The 17,691-nt window shown below is 37.8% G+C and overlaps 1 protein-coding gene across 1 annotated transcript in view; it reads right to left on the reverse strand.

Annotated features, from left to right (window-relative positions):
• grin2da (glutamate receptor, ionotropic, N-methyl D-aspartate 2D, a) overlaps positions 1-17,691 on the reverse strand; it is a 213,349-nt gene that overhangs the window by 127,254 nt on the left and 68,404 nt on the right. The window contains exon 2 of the mRNA XM_049476300.1: positions 2,055-2,628. Coding sequence (XP_049332257.1) covers positions 2,055-2,564 — 510 coding nt within the window. The 5' untranslated portion in view covers positions 2,565-2,628. The remainder of the gene's footprint in view (positions 1-2,054; positions 2,629-17,691) is intronic.

Genomic DNA, 17,691 nt, shown 5'->3' on the forward strand with positions numbered 1-17,691 from the left:
TCACCCAAATAAACGTTTTTCAGGAGAAAAATCTGTGTAGATTCAGGTCCAGCACTTGTTTAACTATAAAAGGAAAAGTCAGCTTAAAATATCCTATATTAACTGGAAAATATATACACTTAAGCTTTTATTTTAATAATAACAAATCTTAACCTGATATTGGTGGCTGATAATGTGTGGAATAAAGTGTATTTTCGAATTGCTGGGCTTTTCTTTGCCTGTGCCGCCTATTGGAGACATGGCATTTCTGCACTGTGCCAATGAGATCTAGCGCCTTCCAGTGGTGTTAAATGAAATCGCATTTGGTTTGTATTTGGTTTGTAAGCGCTGCATCATTGCTAGATTACCTGTATGTGGTGAAGTAACACATGGAGAGCTTCGGTTACAGCGCATTATCGGCTAATAATGTCACTCATAAAACACCTCTCAGCCAATAACGTTGCAGGGTTGGAACTTACTGTTATAATAAAAAATAATAAAAAACACAGCACTGAAAAAATGTTATTAAAATGATATAACAGCTCAAGTAGAACTGTTAAAGAGTACAGTACGTCCACAGTACAGCCTCTCAGCATCAGCAGTTGTCCCAGCCTCTCAGCACATTTAAAATCTGCATGCTAGCGGGAGCATGAAAAGCATGTGGAGACGAGGCTGAGTAAAGAGCGGCTAGTGTAGAATGAAGCTAATCACGGCTTCATACTTCACCACTGCCGCCACCAGTGGAAGTGCCAACATTTGGATGTTTTTCTCAATAGAGTGAAAAATCCACTCTATTTCATCATCAAATGAGGCAGAGTTTCAAACGCCACCCAAAATTTGAAAATTTATCAGCATAAAATGGCTTTTGTAGAAGAAAATGTCTTGTTTCAAAAAGATGCTACAAGTAGCATGCGTGAGAAAATCCTGCATACTGTATATAGGTATTGTTTATTATGAAAATGTCTGGTGATTTTATAACTAATCTTCACAGGTTATTGATAGTAAAGCCAATAGCTCTATATAGTGGCACTGTCTTCACTTTAAATTAGAGCTGGGCGATATGGGCCAAAAAAAAAAAGTTTTTTTTCCCCCTACTAAACATCAAACTACAGATGATAAAGAAATGGTTAAAAGCAAGTTTTTTATTTATTTAGTTTTCCCTTAAATTTCCCCCAAGCAAAAAAAATATATATATTGTAAACAGTGAGAAAATCCAGTAACTTTTAGAAAGCTTCTCCAGCATAGTTTAGGTACTGACACAATGCACCCTCAAACTTAAAAAATAAATAAATAAACACACCCTCAAAAAAACAATGAACTACGGGAGCCCACAGTGGACCGTCGGTGGAGGAAAATAAAACTCAGAGAAAATCGATTTTCATAAAAACACATTGTCCTTAACTGTAAATTGAAATTAACCGATAAATTCAAATAGAGATAGAAACAGCTAAACATGGGACTTAGTAACACTGTCCTTTAAATGTGTAAAGTCCTTTTATATTTAGTGAGAAAATATGTAGTTGCAAATTAACACTCTGTGCTGTATCGCTGCAAAGATATTAACACAAACATCAGCATACATAAAATTTGACATGCTGGCAAGTTTGTAGACCACAGTAATTTGGAGTCGATTATATCGACTAATCGTTGCAGCCCTTATAATAGGGGCCTAATAATAGGTCACCTGCTCTGTGGTGGTCCTGTGGGGGCGGGACCATTAAAGAACAGGATGAAGGAAGTCTCTATTTATAGAACTGCAAACTGCTCCTTTATGGTAAATGAAGCTGATAATTTCCAATTACAAATATCTAGTCAGTATTAAAAACTGATTTGAATGTACAGAACAGACAGTACCCGCGTCTGAGCACAGGCAGACAGCAACAGGAAAGCAGAGTAGCTGGAGTCTATTCAGTTTCAATTAAAATTCAGAGCACAGCTCTTAAAAGCCTCCATGAAATCAAGCTAACCCCTACAGTGGTGTGTGATTTGTTTCAGCGCGTACGCGAGACACCTCCGTACCGCTGAGCGCAATGTTTCGGTGAATTAGCGGGAAGAAGAGTTCAGGAAGCTCTCACCTGAGGTTCCCTGCCCAGACCGGCTCCTCCCCCCACAGCCATGACGGGTACGCCGGTCTGCGCGGAGACGAACTCCAGCATGGGCGCCAGCGGGGCGCGGTTGGGGGGCGGCGGCTTCTCCTCCTCGAAGACCAGCCCCTGCAGCGGCGTGGTGGCCAGCAGCTCGCACAGCTGCAGCAGCAGACTGCCGGGGCTGCTCTCGTTCACCGCCAGCCAGATGACGTTCGCCGGCCCCCACGGCGTCATCACGCTCTCGCCCACCTGACCCGACCAGGCCCGGCTCGGACCGCTCGCCCCCGTCCCCGGCCCCGCCCCTGAGCCCCCACCGACGCTCGTCTCCGGGAGGTGGGAGGAGCCGGAGTGGACCACGGCGATGTTGACCCCGCCCGAAGCCCCGCCCGAGTCCCTCTCTCTCTCCCGGGGTCGGAGCAGCAGCGGGGGGGACGGCCGGGCCGGCCCGCTGCACGCCAGCACGGCCAGCAGGAACGAGAGGGCGGGCCTCACCGCCATTGACGACGAGGCGCAGAGACAGTGGAGGGACTGAGGGTCACCGAGCTTCCTTCAGCTACACCACCTTCATGAAGAGAAAGAGAGAAACAGAGAAAAATAGAGTTGTTAGAGGAAACAGCTGCAGCCTGCAGGAATTTAAAGTTCCTAGCGTGTCTAAAGTACCTCTTAAACTAATGGTGGATGTATCATGGAGTTATCAACCTTATTATTATCAATTGTCAAGCAGAGACAAGTGATGCACAATATATCAACTTATTTAAAAGTTGGGTGTTGCTGTAGTGTAGTGGTGATCACATTTGCCGTGAACTTGTAAACAGTGTTGGGCACCTTACTTTGAAAAAGTAATTAGTTACAGTTACTAGTTACTTCTCCAAAAAAGTAACTGAGCTACTAACTGAGTTACTCCACTAAAAAGTAACTAGTTACCAGTAAAAGTAACTATTTACTCGTTACTTTTGTGTTATTCGCCCCCGTAACTACCACCCCACCACCCCGGCCCCCACCACCCCCTTCAGTACTGCAGCAGAGAACGCCTACCTGACGTGAATTTTAAAATTACAAAATACAACAGGACTTCTCTGTATTTTAACAGACAGAAAATGTATGTAACGGTACTGTAAACGGTAACTTTCTGGAAGCAGAGATGAAAGATAATTACTGTTTTTTATAATAATTTTATTGCATATTTGTGGTAGTCATAAACTGTATTTTAACAGTGATATTGATGCATAATAACAATTATTTGTTTGTACAATTATAGAAAATGTTTCTAAAATGTTTAAATTTACATTCTATTTGTTCTATTATTTTATTCTATTATAGTTTCCTTAACATTTATAAAACTGTCATGTAAAAACCATTCACTACATTTATTTTTTATTTTTTTGGCTTGTTATGGCTGCTGCACCTGCACTGAGAGCAGCAGGTTTCCACACTAACACACTGGACCTCCTCAACTCTTCACACATGCAGCAAGCTGATTGGCTCGTTTTGTTTATTGGCTAGACTTTATCCATAAACGGCTTCATGATTAGCGTAACATTAGCGTTATCCCATTCATACAGCAGTCAGCAGCCTTTCTCCCCTTTTTAATAACGTCTCTGGTATAAGTCAGTGTAAGCTAATGTAAATCTGTGATAAACCTGCTATGTTAACACAATCATTTTTGTTATTTTTTTTTTATAGTTTTGTATTTTTGCTTTTTAACTTATTTTGGTTTGCTTTTATTATTATTATTATTATTATTATTATTATGATTATTATTATTTGTATTATTGCTTATTTTTTTTAGTTCATTTATTTATTTATTTGTATTTTAATTGTATTATGTGAAAGTTTTAGCTTAATGTCAACTAATTTTTGTTGTATTGACCTTATCTTCTTTTGATCTTAATTTCTTAACAATTAAATCAAGTTTTATTCTAATATTTTTTTTTATTCTAATTATATATTTTAATTCTAATTATATATTTTTTTTTATCTTTTTTTTATTTAATTTACTTTTATTGTATAAGTAAATTTAGCTATTATTTTCTTTGTCTGTTTTTGTAAATGCTCGGCTACATAAAGTTATAAATAAAGGTTGATTGATTGATTTTCCCTACAATGACTGGTTTAAAAATACATTACTAAATAATAAATGAACACTCATATCATAATAAAATTATTCCTGATGTTTTACAACTTTGATTTTGCATGCTTCTCTAGTTCTGGACACATGTATTTATTTATTTAAATATATTACAGCTTACTGGTATTAATGGAAGTTGTACAGCTGTGTGCTTCGGACCTGCCTGCTTTGTAGAGCTCCTAACTATATGGTTTATAATTTTATATTTATTTTTTTGCTATAATGTTGGCTTTTGCAATATTGATATCAAGCCCTCGGGCTAATCGGGCCAATCATCAACCCTGGTACTTTAAATGTTAATACATTTTTAATAGTGTATATTGCGCTGCATAGCTCCAGCACATATGCAGCAAAGCTGACGTAACACCGGGATTGTGCTGCATTTTGGGAGGTATAGATTATAAATGGGATGGGGGAAAGCTGTGTAGATAAATGTGTGTGTGTGAGAGAGAAAGAGAGAGGAGAGAAACAGAGAGAGAGAGATGATGAAAAAATGGAACAGGGCAAAAACGCATTATGAGTACACAGTAAGCAAAACACATAAAATCGACGAGCAGAAGCAGCATCCACCTTAAAGTCGATGTACAGCAATTAAAGGCTGAAGAAACACAGACTGATGGAACTGCTGGGAGATTTTAAGGGTTTTGAGGTTCGGCGTTCAGGTCAGAGAAGCAATACTAACCCAGATCACCAACCGCAAAATCCCAAGCACTTCCTGAGAGACATCGGAATTCATTACCCCCGCCCCCAGCGTTGATTCATGCTTTAGCCCCACGCCTCCGAGAGAGAGCCCCCAATCTCCACCATAAATCACCCGGGCTATAAAGCAGCTGTGCTGCAGCAGCAGGGCTGTGTTCAAAGCACTGATATGGTAATATATTGTGAAAAAGCTCTGGGCAATATGTGAGTTTATTCACATTTTATCGATATCTGAGAATTTGCTCTCATTCAGAACATGTTTGTACACGTTTCTACTACTGCATTCAAATCGCAGCCTGTGATATTTATAACATATCAGCATGGGGTAAACCTGAGCCTCAATAGAGAAAAAAAAATAGCTTACGGAGCAGAGCAGAGCTGCCCCAAGCTGATATACGAGGAATATGAAGAAGCCTCATCATCCTCACAAATAAAAACGCTCAGGTAAAATATTCCCACAACACACCGAACCACAGGCCTAATACATCCAGACATCTACACCCAGTGATTTCCAAGCTACGAGCTGCACAAATATGTTTACATTACATTACAGGCACATCACAATACAGTACAGTCAAAGGGTCGAACCACTATTTACTATAAATAGTGTTTACTATAAAAAAGCATACGGAATTGTTTAATAAACAGCTGTGCTGAACTTTGCAGTGTTCAAGAGTTCAATTAGTTGGATTTTTTGTCTCCTAATTTGTTTGAGTGAATCAGCTGTGTTGTGAAGAATTACTAAACTAAGCAAAGAAAAACATACTTTTAAGAAATGAAGGTCAGTTAACCAAAAAAAAAAATAACTTGAATGATAATACAATGATAAAACTGGCTCTCATCAGGACCACCCAAGCAAAGGAAGACCAAGACTTACCTCTGTTGCACAAAACAAGTTGTTCAGAGACACAGACAAGAGACACCTAAATGCCTCACAGAGTATTTTGGTTTGTTTAACAATTTTAAGTTGCTACATTGTTCCTTCATAGTCTGGATGATTCAGTATTAATTTAAGAAAAAAAATGATTGACAAGGTGTGTCCAAACTGTTGACTGGTACAGTATTTCGGGGTATTTTTTGCATTATTAATAAAGCATTATTCTTGGTGATATAACAAAATACTGAAAAATACATATATATATATTATTATTATTATTTTTTTTTTATTATTATTTTTTTACATATACTAGTGCAATGTAATAAACGATAAAATGTGACTTTGATAAGTGCACCAGTTTCAAACACAAAACTGTAAACATTTTTCTATTTTACGAACAACATTAACGTACCAAAACTTTTCATCAAATAATAAAAGTGACATATGAAAATAAATAATACAAAACTAAGGCCCCATCCACATAAATCTGGATATTGTTTTTAGGAATTAATAAGTGGAGTAGAAAGAAAACAGGCAGCTTCTCTAAGTGTCCTGTAGAAGATTTTAAAGCCTCAAATGTTTAGAATGTAAATAAGTTATTTTACTGCAGAAAAAAAATGTTTTGTATCATCTACACCTGTAGCCTGTATACGGGACAAGGCATTTTAAGAGGTTAATATTTTGCTGGATCAAAAGATGCTGTGATAAAGTCAGTCCCGTTTTTTTCAAGATTGTCTCCGTAATATAAAATAAAAAACATTTTAATGTACTGGATCCATTTAAAATTAGGTAAAATGATGATTCAGTAATATACAATTTTTTTATTGGTTCCTGGCAACATGCCTAAAGTATCTGTATATTGAGCATGCCCTCCACCCTCCTTCACCATCAGTGTATAGTCATTCCCCCAAGCTACGTTCCTTTAGGTATTTAGTCACATCTTATGAGTTGTAGGCTGAAAGGAAAGTTACTGTTTTCTTTCCTGCTTAATGCGACTGCAAGCTGGCGGAGGACTGCAGTGCAATCAAGGAAGGCAGGAATAACACGACTATTTAATGTAGTTAAAGCTGGCAGGAGGAAAGCAGTGCAATTTTGTTCTGTAATAATGGGAAAATCACAGTCAGGTTTGGGAACTTTAAAATCTCTGATTGTGAGTCTCTACAGCTTACAGCGAGCACTGTACGAGAGCTGAGGAGATCATTAGAGACTCGCTTTCTCCTCCATCATGAACATTTACACCATATACTGTACGCAAAGCCACCCAATCCATCCCTCACACAGAGTCTTTTCACTGCTGCCATCTGACAATAGCTTCTTTCCCCAGGCCATCAGACTTCTCAACGCACAAACAAGAACTGAACTGAAACCCATCACTACATACACACAACCCTATACCACGTTTTTTTCACACCATAAGGCACACTTAAAATCCTTTATTTTTTTTACAAAAATTGTCAGTGCATCTTATAATCCAGTGCCCCTTTTGCATGAATTTTATCAGGCAGTTTCAGTAAAGTCACTCTGCCAAAGTACAGCGTTATAAAGGAGTATATAATATAGTATATATTTAGCAGCAGTATTAGCATTTGCAGCAAACCACACGAAGCGCTTGCTCTTTTGCCGTCCAGAGGTGAGTATTATCGGCCTGTAGCCTGCTGCTAACCCCGGATAGCACTGCTGTAGCAGCATTAGCATTAACCGCTAACCACAGGGCAAGCTCTTTTGCTGTTCAGAAGCGAGTATTATCGGACTGTAGTCTGCGTGTTTATGTATATATATATATATATATATATATATATATTACATTTTTGTACAGTGTTTGTGGTACAGCCTGTGTCTGTGCTGCCACAAACATGCACAGAAGGAAGAGGAGGGAGAAAAGACAGAGAGAAAAAGGACAAAAAAAGCAAAAACAAAAACAAGCAATTATAAAAAAAATAAACAAAACAGTCACCTCAGAAAAGTGACCAGGCTTCCTTAAATGATGTACCATGTTAAAACAAGCTTCTGCTGAATTTAGAAGGGAAACATGGCGACAGGTTTCCCTGTTCCTACTATTAGTTACTAGTGTCACATAAAATGCGCCTTATTATGTGGTGCGCCTTGTGTATGAAAACAGACCAGAAAAAAGACATGTATTAATAGTATCGCCTTATAATCAGGTGCAGAAGAAGGAGGAGGGAGAAAAGAGAGAGAGAAAGAAAGGACAAAAAAAGCAAAAACAAAAACAAGCAATTATAAAAAAATAAACAAAACAGTCACCTCAGAAAAGTGACCAGGCTTCCTTAAATGATGTACCATGTTAAAACAAGCTACGTGGGACGAACCACTAGCTAATACTGCCCTGGCTTACTGGAACACTCAGGAGTTCCTCAGTGTAGCTCTGTCAGGTGGGATTAGCCGCTAACAGCTAGCAGTTAACCGCTAATGCTAATGCTCCAGCTTTAGTGGAAATTGTAAATCTAAGCTTAAAGAAAGCCCTTTACTCACCCAAATAAACAGTTTTCAGGAGAGAAATCTGTGCAGATTAACATCCAGTGCTCATTAAAGTTGTCTGGTTAGTCTGAAATGTTGTTTTTTTAATAATTACAGTTTGGTATAAATAACTTAGCTTAGCTTTAAAGGTCTCGCCACCCAGTGGCCACCTGCTGAAATTAGAAGGGAAACATGGCGACTTTTTTCCCTGTTCCTACTATTAGTTACTAGTTACTAGTGTCACATGAAATGTGCCTTCTTATGTGGAGCGCCTTGTGTATGAAAACAGACCAGAAAATAGACATTTATTAATAGTATCGCCTTACAATCAGGTGTGCCTTATAGTGCAAATAATACGGTAGACATTTCCTCCACACAAATTTGTTTCATATTTATTGTATGGTTCTAGTTTTATGTTTGCACACTTATATTTGTACATTGAAGCTTATGAAGTTTGTATTGTATTTCCCTGTTCTGTGTTGCACCATCGTCCTGGAAGAACATTGTTTTACTCTGCTACTTGTACTCTAAAACTTGGTTTGAAAATAAAACTTTTTTCGACCTATGAAAACAATTAGTTTAAAACATGAATTCATTTTGAACTGAAACTATTAAACTATAATAGTTTAAAAATCGTTATGGATTTAAGGAAAGGCTGATTGTTACGCAGCCTGAGTCTCCTTCCACACTACCAGACCCCGTTTCCCAGAATCCTATGATTTATGACGTCACCGTCAGTTGCTCTCCTTCGCCCAATCACGTTACGCTACGACGCTCAGATTCACCTGTGTTCTGAGGAAGTTCCGGGTTATGCTCATCATATGTTTTGTATTTAAGGCTGCATTATGTATTCTATCTTGGCGAGGTATTGCATACTAAGCGTTTCTCATGGTTTCTTCTATTGCCTTCTCGGTACGACCCTCTTTTCTGGTTTATCAGTTAATGTCTCTTGTTTTGGCCCTTTTGGATTTATTGCTCGGTTGGACTGTCTTTTGGTTTTGAACACGGACTGTTCATACTACTACGGCTTTGGTTTCTGGTGAGATTATAGTTTGTTTGGCTCTAATATCTGTACCATCTGGTTATCTGCCTGTAAATAAACCTGTTTGTTCATTTTACTCTGCAAGCGTCGCTCCACTCTGTCTGGCGTTACACTGATGTATCTAGCTATTAAAGAAACACACTTAATAGTTGACAGCGGAGACCCTGGTAAATTGTTCTTACAGCCTACAACTACAACCAAAACCATGCAGTTGTCAAAATTGCACAATACAGTTAAACCCCTGATAAAAAGGTAGCCAGGGTGAAATTGCAACACGACTGGTGGTAACTGAAGGGTGATGGATGAAGCCTGGAGCCTGCTGGAAAGATCTGAGCTCTAAGACCACATTTCCCACATCCAGTAAATCCTACAGATCACTGAGCTGCATTAAAACCAACACAGCTGACAGTAACGCTCAGTTACACAGACATGTGGGGAGCCATCACTAAGAGAGAAATGATTAAAACCAACAGCAATGCAGATGCATTTTTTTTTTCAGCGTTCCGCTTCCTCGCTCTCTCCCAGGCCAATCATTTCTCAGCTGCCAACGGCAACAGAGCAAACTACATCAAAATAAGTTGATTTATCTCCAAAAGTCCATTGGAATGCACAAAATCATCAACATCATCACCTTCAACTGACTTTATTCATTATTATATTTCTACATTAATGAACCTCCGGACTCTGACTATGCAGGCAGCGTTCTAACAGTCATTAGACTTAAGAAGACAGATTATTGAGATGCTCTAGCTAGACAGAGATTGCTTCGCAGGTTGTTCCCGCCCACTTCGGCGCTGCTGCTGTTTACTTACCCTGAGCTGCTTCGGGACGATGTATTCTGCCTTACCTATTTTTATTTCCATGTTAATTACTCATGTTCAGAAGAAAGCAGATTCAGTGTGCAGTGGTTAGATGCCAGAATTAAAGAAGACTTAAAATCCATCATGCCTTAGTATTTCATGAAAGTCTGTACGATAAGGGGTTAAACTTCTTCCATTTTGAAAAGTACCGTATTTTTCACACTATAAGGCACACCTAAAATTCTTGGTAAAACTTTATTTTAAGGAACGCAAATTAGGCGCTTATTAATGTCTTATTATTTGCTTAATTAAGCCTTAATTGGACATTTGTAAATGATTTATTTACTACTTATTTTTTATGCTTTATTCTGTGTGTTATTGGTGCTTAAAATTAGGGGTCTGTGATTTATTAAATATTTATTCAGTTCTTTTTAGTGTCTTATTGGTGAAGAACAGATCCTCTCTTTAAAAAATGGTGCACATCTTGGTCTATTACTGTCTATTACCCCTTATTAACTCAATAAACTCCAGCACAGCCATAAGCTTGCCAAAATGCAAACATAGATCAAACTGCGGCCAATTATACACTAATAACAAATTAGAATTAGCTAATAGTTAATGCCTAATAATCTAATCTGCTTAACAGGGTGAAAACATAACTGTTTATTGTGCACTATAAGAACTAATACAACCATTATTATTATTATTATTATTATTATTATTATTATTATTATTATTATTAATAATAATTTCCACATAGTAGACCAGTAATTAAGCACCAACAACACTTGCACGGAATAAAGCCTAATAATTAGTGAATAAATTAAAAATTTACTAATGTCTAATTAAGGCTTTATTAAGCAAATAATAAGACATGAATAAGAGCCTAATTTGTGTTCCCTAAAATAAAGTGTTACCAAATTCTTTCATTTCTAGCTAATATCGCCCTGGCTTTAAAAGAAAATATTTTTTCTAAGAATTACAGTTTTTTTTATTTAGCTTAGTTTAGCTTGGTGAAACATGGCAACACCTCTGTTCCTTACTAGTGTCGCATAATGCGCCTTATAATCCGGTGCGCCTTATGTATGAAATAGACCTGAAAATAGACGTTTATTGATAGTGTGCCTTATAATCCGGGGGGGCCTTATAGTGCAAAAAATGTGGTCCGATTTCTTTTAGGCATAACTATGATTAAAAAAATATGTTTTTAATGTTTTTACTTATTTTTTTTTTCAAATGTTATGCCATATTTTGACAAATTGCCCCACCCACTCATTAGAACTCCTCCTTCTACTTATAGTAATGCTAAGTAAAGAAACACTTGTCACACAAGTCACATGTGAAGTCAGGCACCACAAATTTTTGGATCTTCTCATTGTTTTTTTTTTCTCAATGAACACATCAGGAATCATGAAGTAAACTTAAAATTACGTAAAACAAATCAAAACACTGTAATGTCAAGCATTAAGGTGGCTCTTATTTGCGGTTAAGCTGTTAACTTGTGGTTTCTAAAGCTGGTAACTCTGATTAACTTGTCCTGTGCAACAGAGGTAACTCTTGATGTTCCTTTCCTGGGGCGGTCCTAATGAGAGCCAATTTCATCAAAATTTTTCTGATGGTCTTTGTGACTGCTTTTGAGGATACTTTCAAAGTTCATGAAATCTTTACTGACAGACCTTTATTAATTAAACTCATTTTTTTTTTCTTTACATTGTTGAGTAGTTCTTGCCATAATATGGATTAAAATAGGCCTATTCACTGTATTCATCAACTCTACCTCTTCACAACTTTACAACTGATGCTCTCAAACAGATTAAGAGGGCAAGAAATTGAAGGCACAGCTGTTAACTGAAAACCATTTTAGGTGACTCTACCTCATAAAGCTGGCCTTGAAAATGTACCCAAAAATAAAGCTTTTTTTTTTGTTTTGATTACTAAATAATTCCATCTGTATTTTTTCATTTAGATTGGATGACTTTAATATTAATCTACGATGCAGAATGTTTTAAAGTAATGATAAAACGCTGCATTTTAGGTGCATCCTGTCTTTTGACTGGCACATTCCTGTCACGATAATTTAATCATGCTCCTCTTGCCCCTGTGCACCCTGGCCAGTTACAGGTTCAGGCTCACTTACAAGATAATACCTCACAATATATGTATACAGGTGTGTGTTTTCCACTTTCCAACCCATCCCATGAGGTAACGTTTTTTTGTGATTCATTTCTGTAGTGCTATTCCAGAAGAAGATCTCTTGGATCTTCTTCAGCAGATTCTTCAATGGCGCCTCACCAAAACCACCAACTTTTTAGTTTTTTTTTTTGTTTGTTTTTCACTTGCGATTATTATTGGAGAGCTGATTGCGACACTTGTACCTTGCGCTATACGTCGTAAAGCTGCTGCCAATACCCAGATGCACGCGACAATCCCCAAACAGATCAAATAAATAAAAAGCAAAGATGCTGAGGAGTACAGAACGGCGCGGAACAGCCGGGCACTGCCCTCTGGACCCATTGTTTGTTCTCCTCAAACAACAAAAAAGACGTGCAGGGGTGGGTGTGGAGCGGGTGGGTGTGCGGAGCGACGGAGAGGCAGCTCAGTGATACAAATGGCAGGCGAAGTGAGGCACTAGCAACTCCATGAATCATTTTCCAGTCACTTTGTGCGCCAGCCGCCACTCCTCTCCTCTCCTCCCCGGCCCTGCACGCAACACACACACACACACACATACCCACACACACACTCTCTTTAATTAACCTTTCCCTAAACACACACACGTATACACACACATACACATATACAGACCCACAATCCCATAGAGGAGCATAAACACCATCGAGCCACCCCTGCAAACCAAACCCCATACTCTTTAATCCACTCTCATTCATACATACATACATATACATTAATTAACACTTACACTCGAAATCCAATGCTCTGAGCCATGCATCTCACACACACACACACACACACACACACACAGCAACACAAAAAAAAATCCATATCTGCTTTTCAAGGCTGGAGATGCTAATGTCATTGCTTTGAACCAGAAGGCGCCTGACGTCATAATTTCACCCTCATCTCTTGTTCCTTTCTCTCGCACTCCTACTAATTCTACCGGCTCATTCCTCCATCTTTTGACGCTGCGGAGTCATCTGGGAAAAAGAAAAAGGGAAGAAGAAGAAGAAGAAGAAAAAAAAAAACAGACACACTCTGAGAATGAGGATTAAGACATGGGAAAAGCAGTCTCAGTATGAAGGAACTAGATGATGCGCAGAAGAAGGGATGTCAAAAAATGGAAAGGCGGGGAGCGGGGAAAGATAGAGGGGTCCATGAACATAACATAGAAAAAAAGAGAGAGAATGAGAGAAAGAGAGAGAGAGAGAGAGAGAGAACCCAAGGGGTAGAAGGGGGTGGTGGCAAGAGAAATATTTAAAAGGGAAGCTCAATAAGGCATCAGGACAGAGGCTGGAACGAAGGCGCTTGAAGGAAAGAAAAATGCCCAATCAGACGGGCTGCTGCATTATTCAGTGCATTATTACTGCACTCATGTTGGCCTATGGGCAAAGACAGCAGTGGGGGAGTGGAGCGCTCCAGTGTTCCAGCTTCAAGTGCACACACACACACACACACACACACACACACAGGGGTCTCCCAGTAACCCTGTTCGCCTCAAAATACTCACCAACACACACAAACGCACACACACACACGCTACGGTCTGAATACCAAATGAGTAAACAAACGGAGATCACAAGTGACACAACATCACATACAGTACAGTCTCCAGGGAACAGGTTCCTAGAAGAAGAAAGGTGTGAGGTATACTGTACGATAAAACAACGGGAAAAACTATAGCTGACACTGACGTTCTGTTGTTCTGCAAAATACAGTAGTGTTAAAAAAAGGGGGGAGTAAGAAAAATGCATGCTGATTAAGGTTTAATAAATGCAAATGTTCTAAATATATAATAATAAAAATATCAGTACATTTGATAATTGATAATATACATAGTTTGTTTTACCCTTTAATCCTATTAAGGGAAGTAAAAGGGGGCCAAATCTGATACTTTATTTCATATGTGATAGGAATGTTAGAAACTATTATTATTGCACTGTATTGTGATATTTTTAGTTTTTTCAGCTTCAGCAGTGTTTGAGTAATGATGTTACATCACCTTGCTTACAGGTTCATCATATATTGCGATATATTGAATTGTGATCTCTGTAGTTCTGTCTTACAAGGTTGCAATATATTGCAATATATATTGAATTGTAATCCCTGTCTTGTAATAAGTATTGTAAGTCTTGCTTACAGGTTCTCCATATATTGCAATATATATATATATATATATATATATATATATATATATATATATATATATATATTGGATTGTAATTCCTGTATTACAAGTAAGTATCAAAATGCTCACATTTTTTCAATTTGATATATATTGAATTGTAATCTCTGTATCGTGATAAGTATTGCATCGCCAAGTTCTGTCTTACAAGGTTGCAATATATTGCAATAAATATTGAATTATAATCCCAGTCATGTAATAAGTATTGAATCGGCAAGCTCTTGCTTACAGGTTCGTCATATATTGCAATATATATATTGAATTGTAATTCCTGTATTGTGATAAGTATCCAATTGCCCAATTTTTGCTTACAGGTTCACCATATATCTTGATATATATTGAATTGTAATCTCTGTATCGTGATAAGTATTACATACCCAAGTTCTTGCTGACAAAGTTGAAATATTTTGCGATATACTGAATTAAAATCTCTGTATTGTGAGTATCAAAGTATCAAATTGCTCAGTTCTTGCTAATTTTTGTTACCAATTTGTTACCATTTTTTTTTTTACATTAAAGCCCTCACTCACTACTGTTGTCTATTTTCCCTTCACCTTACATTTTGTTGTTTACTCAGATCATGTTAGTTGAAAAGCCTATAATTTGCTTCACGTCTTTATGGGTCAGTTTCCCAGACAGGGATTAAGCCTAGTCTTGACTAGACGGCATTTTAAATGCAGATTTTCCATTAAAAGGAAACTATAATCTGACTCTATGTTTTTCCCTCTCCAATCAACTTTTTAATCAGAACAACGTCTGGAACGAGCCCTGAAATTTTACTCAGCATTTCAAAAGGAATTGCATTATAACCAACAAGGGCAACAATTGTGACCCTCCTACCTTAAATAAAGGCCAACATTGACACTTGTAATTCCACAGGATAAATGACTTCACCCAGTGAACTCCACACTGCTATTATTTTAAACATGCTCCTCTTAATTAATGATTAATAATTGAATTACTCAGACAGAATGGTAAGCATGTCCCAATTGTTGGGTCTGTCTTTTTGTATCTATTACTCTACTGCCTGTACAGAACCAGTCAAAAGTTTCAGTGTCGTTTCTTCCTTTTTTCAAAGACACTAAAGCTATAAATAGCCACATTTAGCTTTGAGGACAGATCTGCACACTCTTGGTATTTTAATCTCAGTGTCTTCATGAGGGAGAGTCACCTGGAATAGTTTTCTCAATAGAGTTCCTGGAGGTGGTGAACAATAGTTGCACTCTTTTTTACTGTTTACTACATAATTCCATATATGTCCATTCATTCTTTTTATTTTTTTAATGTTAATATACAATGTAGAAATGAAAAGAAATAAAGAAATAAAAACATTGAATAAAAAGGTGTGTCCAAACTTTGACTGGTAATTTATATGTAAATTATTTGCTATGTAAAAAATAAATACTTCTACCAAAACCAGTTAAAATGATGTTGAACTGCTATTTGTTCCCAAACACAACTGTACACTGCAATATTAAAAAAAGAAATCCAGTCAAAAATCCAAGAAAATTACACTAGATTTTTCCAGAAGCCAACTAATCAAGCCTGTCTCGATATAGGAACATTGTCCTCAGAGTATCAAATATTGAATTATGATATTAAATCATCTGCCTTTGCTAGATGTCTCTTCATATCTTCAAATCTTCAGCAACTGGTGATTTTATGCTGCCGTTTTTTTTTTTTTTTTTTTAAATAAAGACATTGCAATAACAATGCTAAAACGATACATTGTGCAGCCCAAATGTTAATAATTCATATAACTCACTTTCCTTTCTTTTATCACCAAAAAAGACAAAAGAAAATGCCACTGAAGATGGTCAGTGTAACGTTTAGCGATTTAATTGTCTGACCGTATTAAAAGCTAAATTACAAAATAGAAAATGGGATATAAAACTTTATATATAATTATTATTTTTTCCACTCAGTATAGTGAAGAAGAAATGTTTTTTTTATCCAAAATTTCAATTGTCTAGTTTTTCATTTCAGCCTTTTGCAAACAGAATTTCAAGAAAAATATGAAGTCAAATTTTCTCTTAGTTTTCAGGTTTGTCCATTTTTGTATCTTGTAACACAAACCTGATGGTATCAAGTTGCAAAATGCAAAAATGGACAAATCTTTTAATTTTTCCTGAAATTCCGATTGTAAGGGACAGATATGAAAAAAAATTTAATTGGAAAAATAGATGAAAACGTATTTCTTGTACACTGTGGTAAATGGAAAACAAAAAAATGAAATAAATGAAATATGCTGTTTTTAAATCCAATTTTTAATTTTCCCTCTACTTTTGCCTCTAATGAAAACAGAAAATTTTATTATTACACTGACTCAAGACGAGCAGCTCAGGAAAGCCTTTAAAGTGAAATACCAGCACTCAGACGTGTTCATTAAATACCGTGCGCTAAAGGGCAGGACAGGGGCGTCTGTTTTAAATAGTTAGCTGTGATTGTAAACTAGGCTGCGTGGCTGTGTGGAGGCTCCTCACAATGATCTGTAGGAAGACTTGTTCTGAATGGCCTGTGGTGGGAGGACGGAGACTACAGTGTCACACTGCGGCATTTGATTGAGACTGAGCCACTCCCTCAGCCACAGCCATGTCCCAGTTCTGTCGACTACGCTTGAGTATAACCCTTCTCGCGGAATTATACAGAGGCCGGAGTGACAGATAGAAGGGGAACGGTGTGGAGGTTTCTGAGAAAAACAGGAATTCAAATGAGCAGCGTGAAGAAGCAAGCGAGGGAAGCGTGGTCCTGACCTTACAGCAGGGCGTGACTCTGGAATCGCAAGCGGTGGTCCTTGCCAGTCCCAAATAACAGATTCTGTCTGATTCCGCTTGTCAGACGGCGCAACCTTGACCAGAAAATCGAGTCAGGTATGTCTGTGGAGAGCCGGAGCAGGAATCTGATTACTCTCGCCGCGGCTCTTGGCTGGGAAGCCGTGTCTGCGTCTAGCATGCGGTAATTACTGATGAAGCGAACAAACCAGCGGCAGTCACTGGCTTAAACTGTGTCTCAATTCATAATAATTGGTGCAGTGTGATGGCAGCCTTCTGGCGACATCTTGTAGATCCCAGTAAGTGACACCAAACATAATAGCTTGTGGAACGAGCTGTGCTAAATGAAAGACGCAAATGAAAACCAAAAGCCTTGCTCATAACCTTCCTTTTAAGACGGCTCAATCATCCACCTACAAGAGTCCAACCGTGTCAACCTGCATTTCTCGATATCCTAACTGACTGCTTTACAG

Source organism: Astyanax mexicanus, chromosome 3 (assembly GCF_023375975.1).
Source record: "Astyanax mexicanus isolate ESR-SI-001 chromosome 3, AstMex3_surface, whole genome shotgun sequence".
In the NCBI taxonomy this organism is placed as follows: Eukaryota; Metazoa; Chordata; class Actinopteri; order Characiformes; family Acestrorhamphidae; genus Astyanax; species Astyanax mexicanus.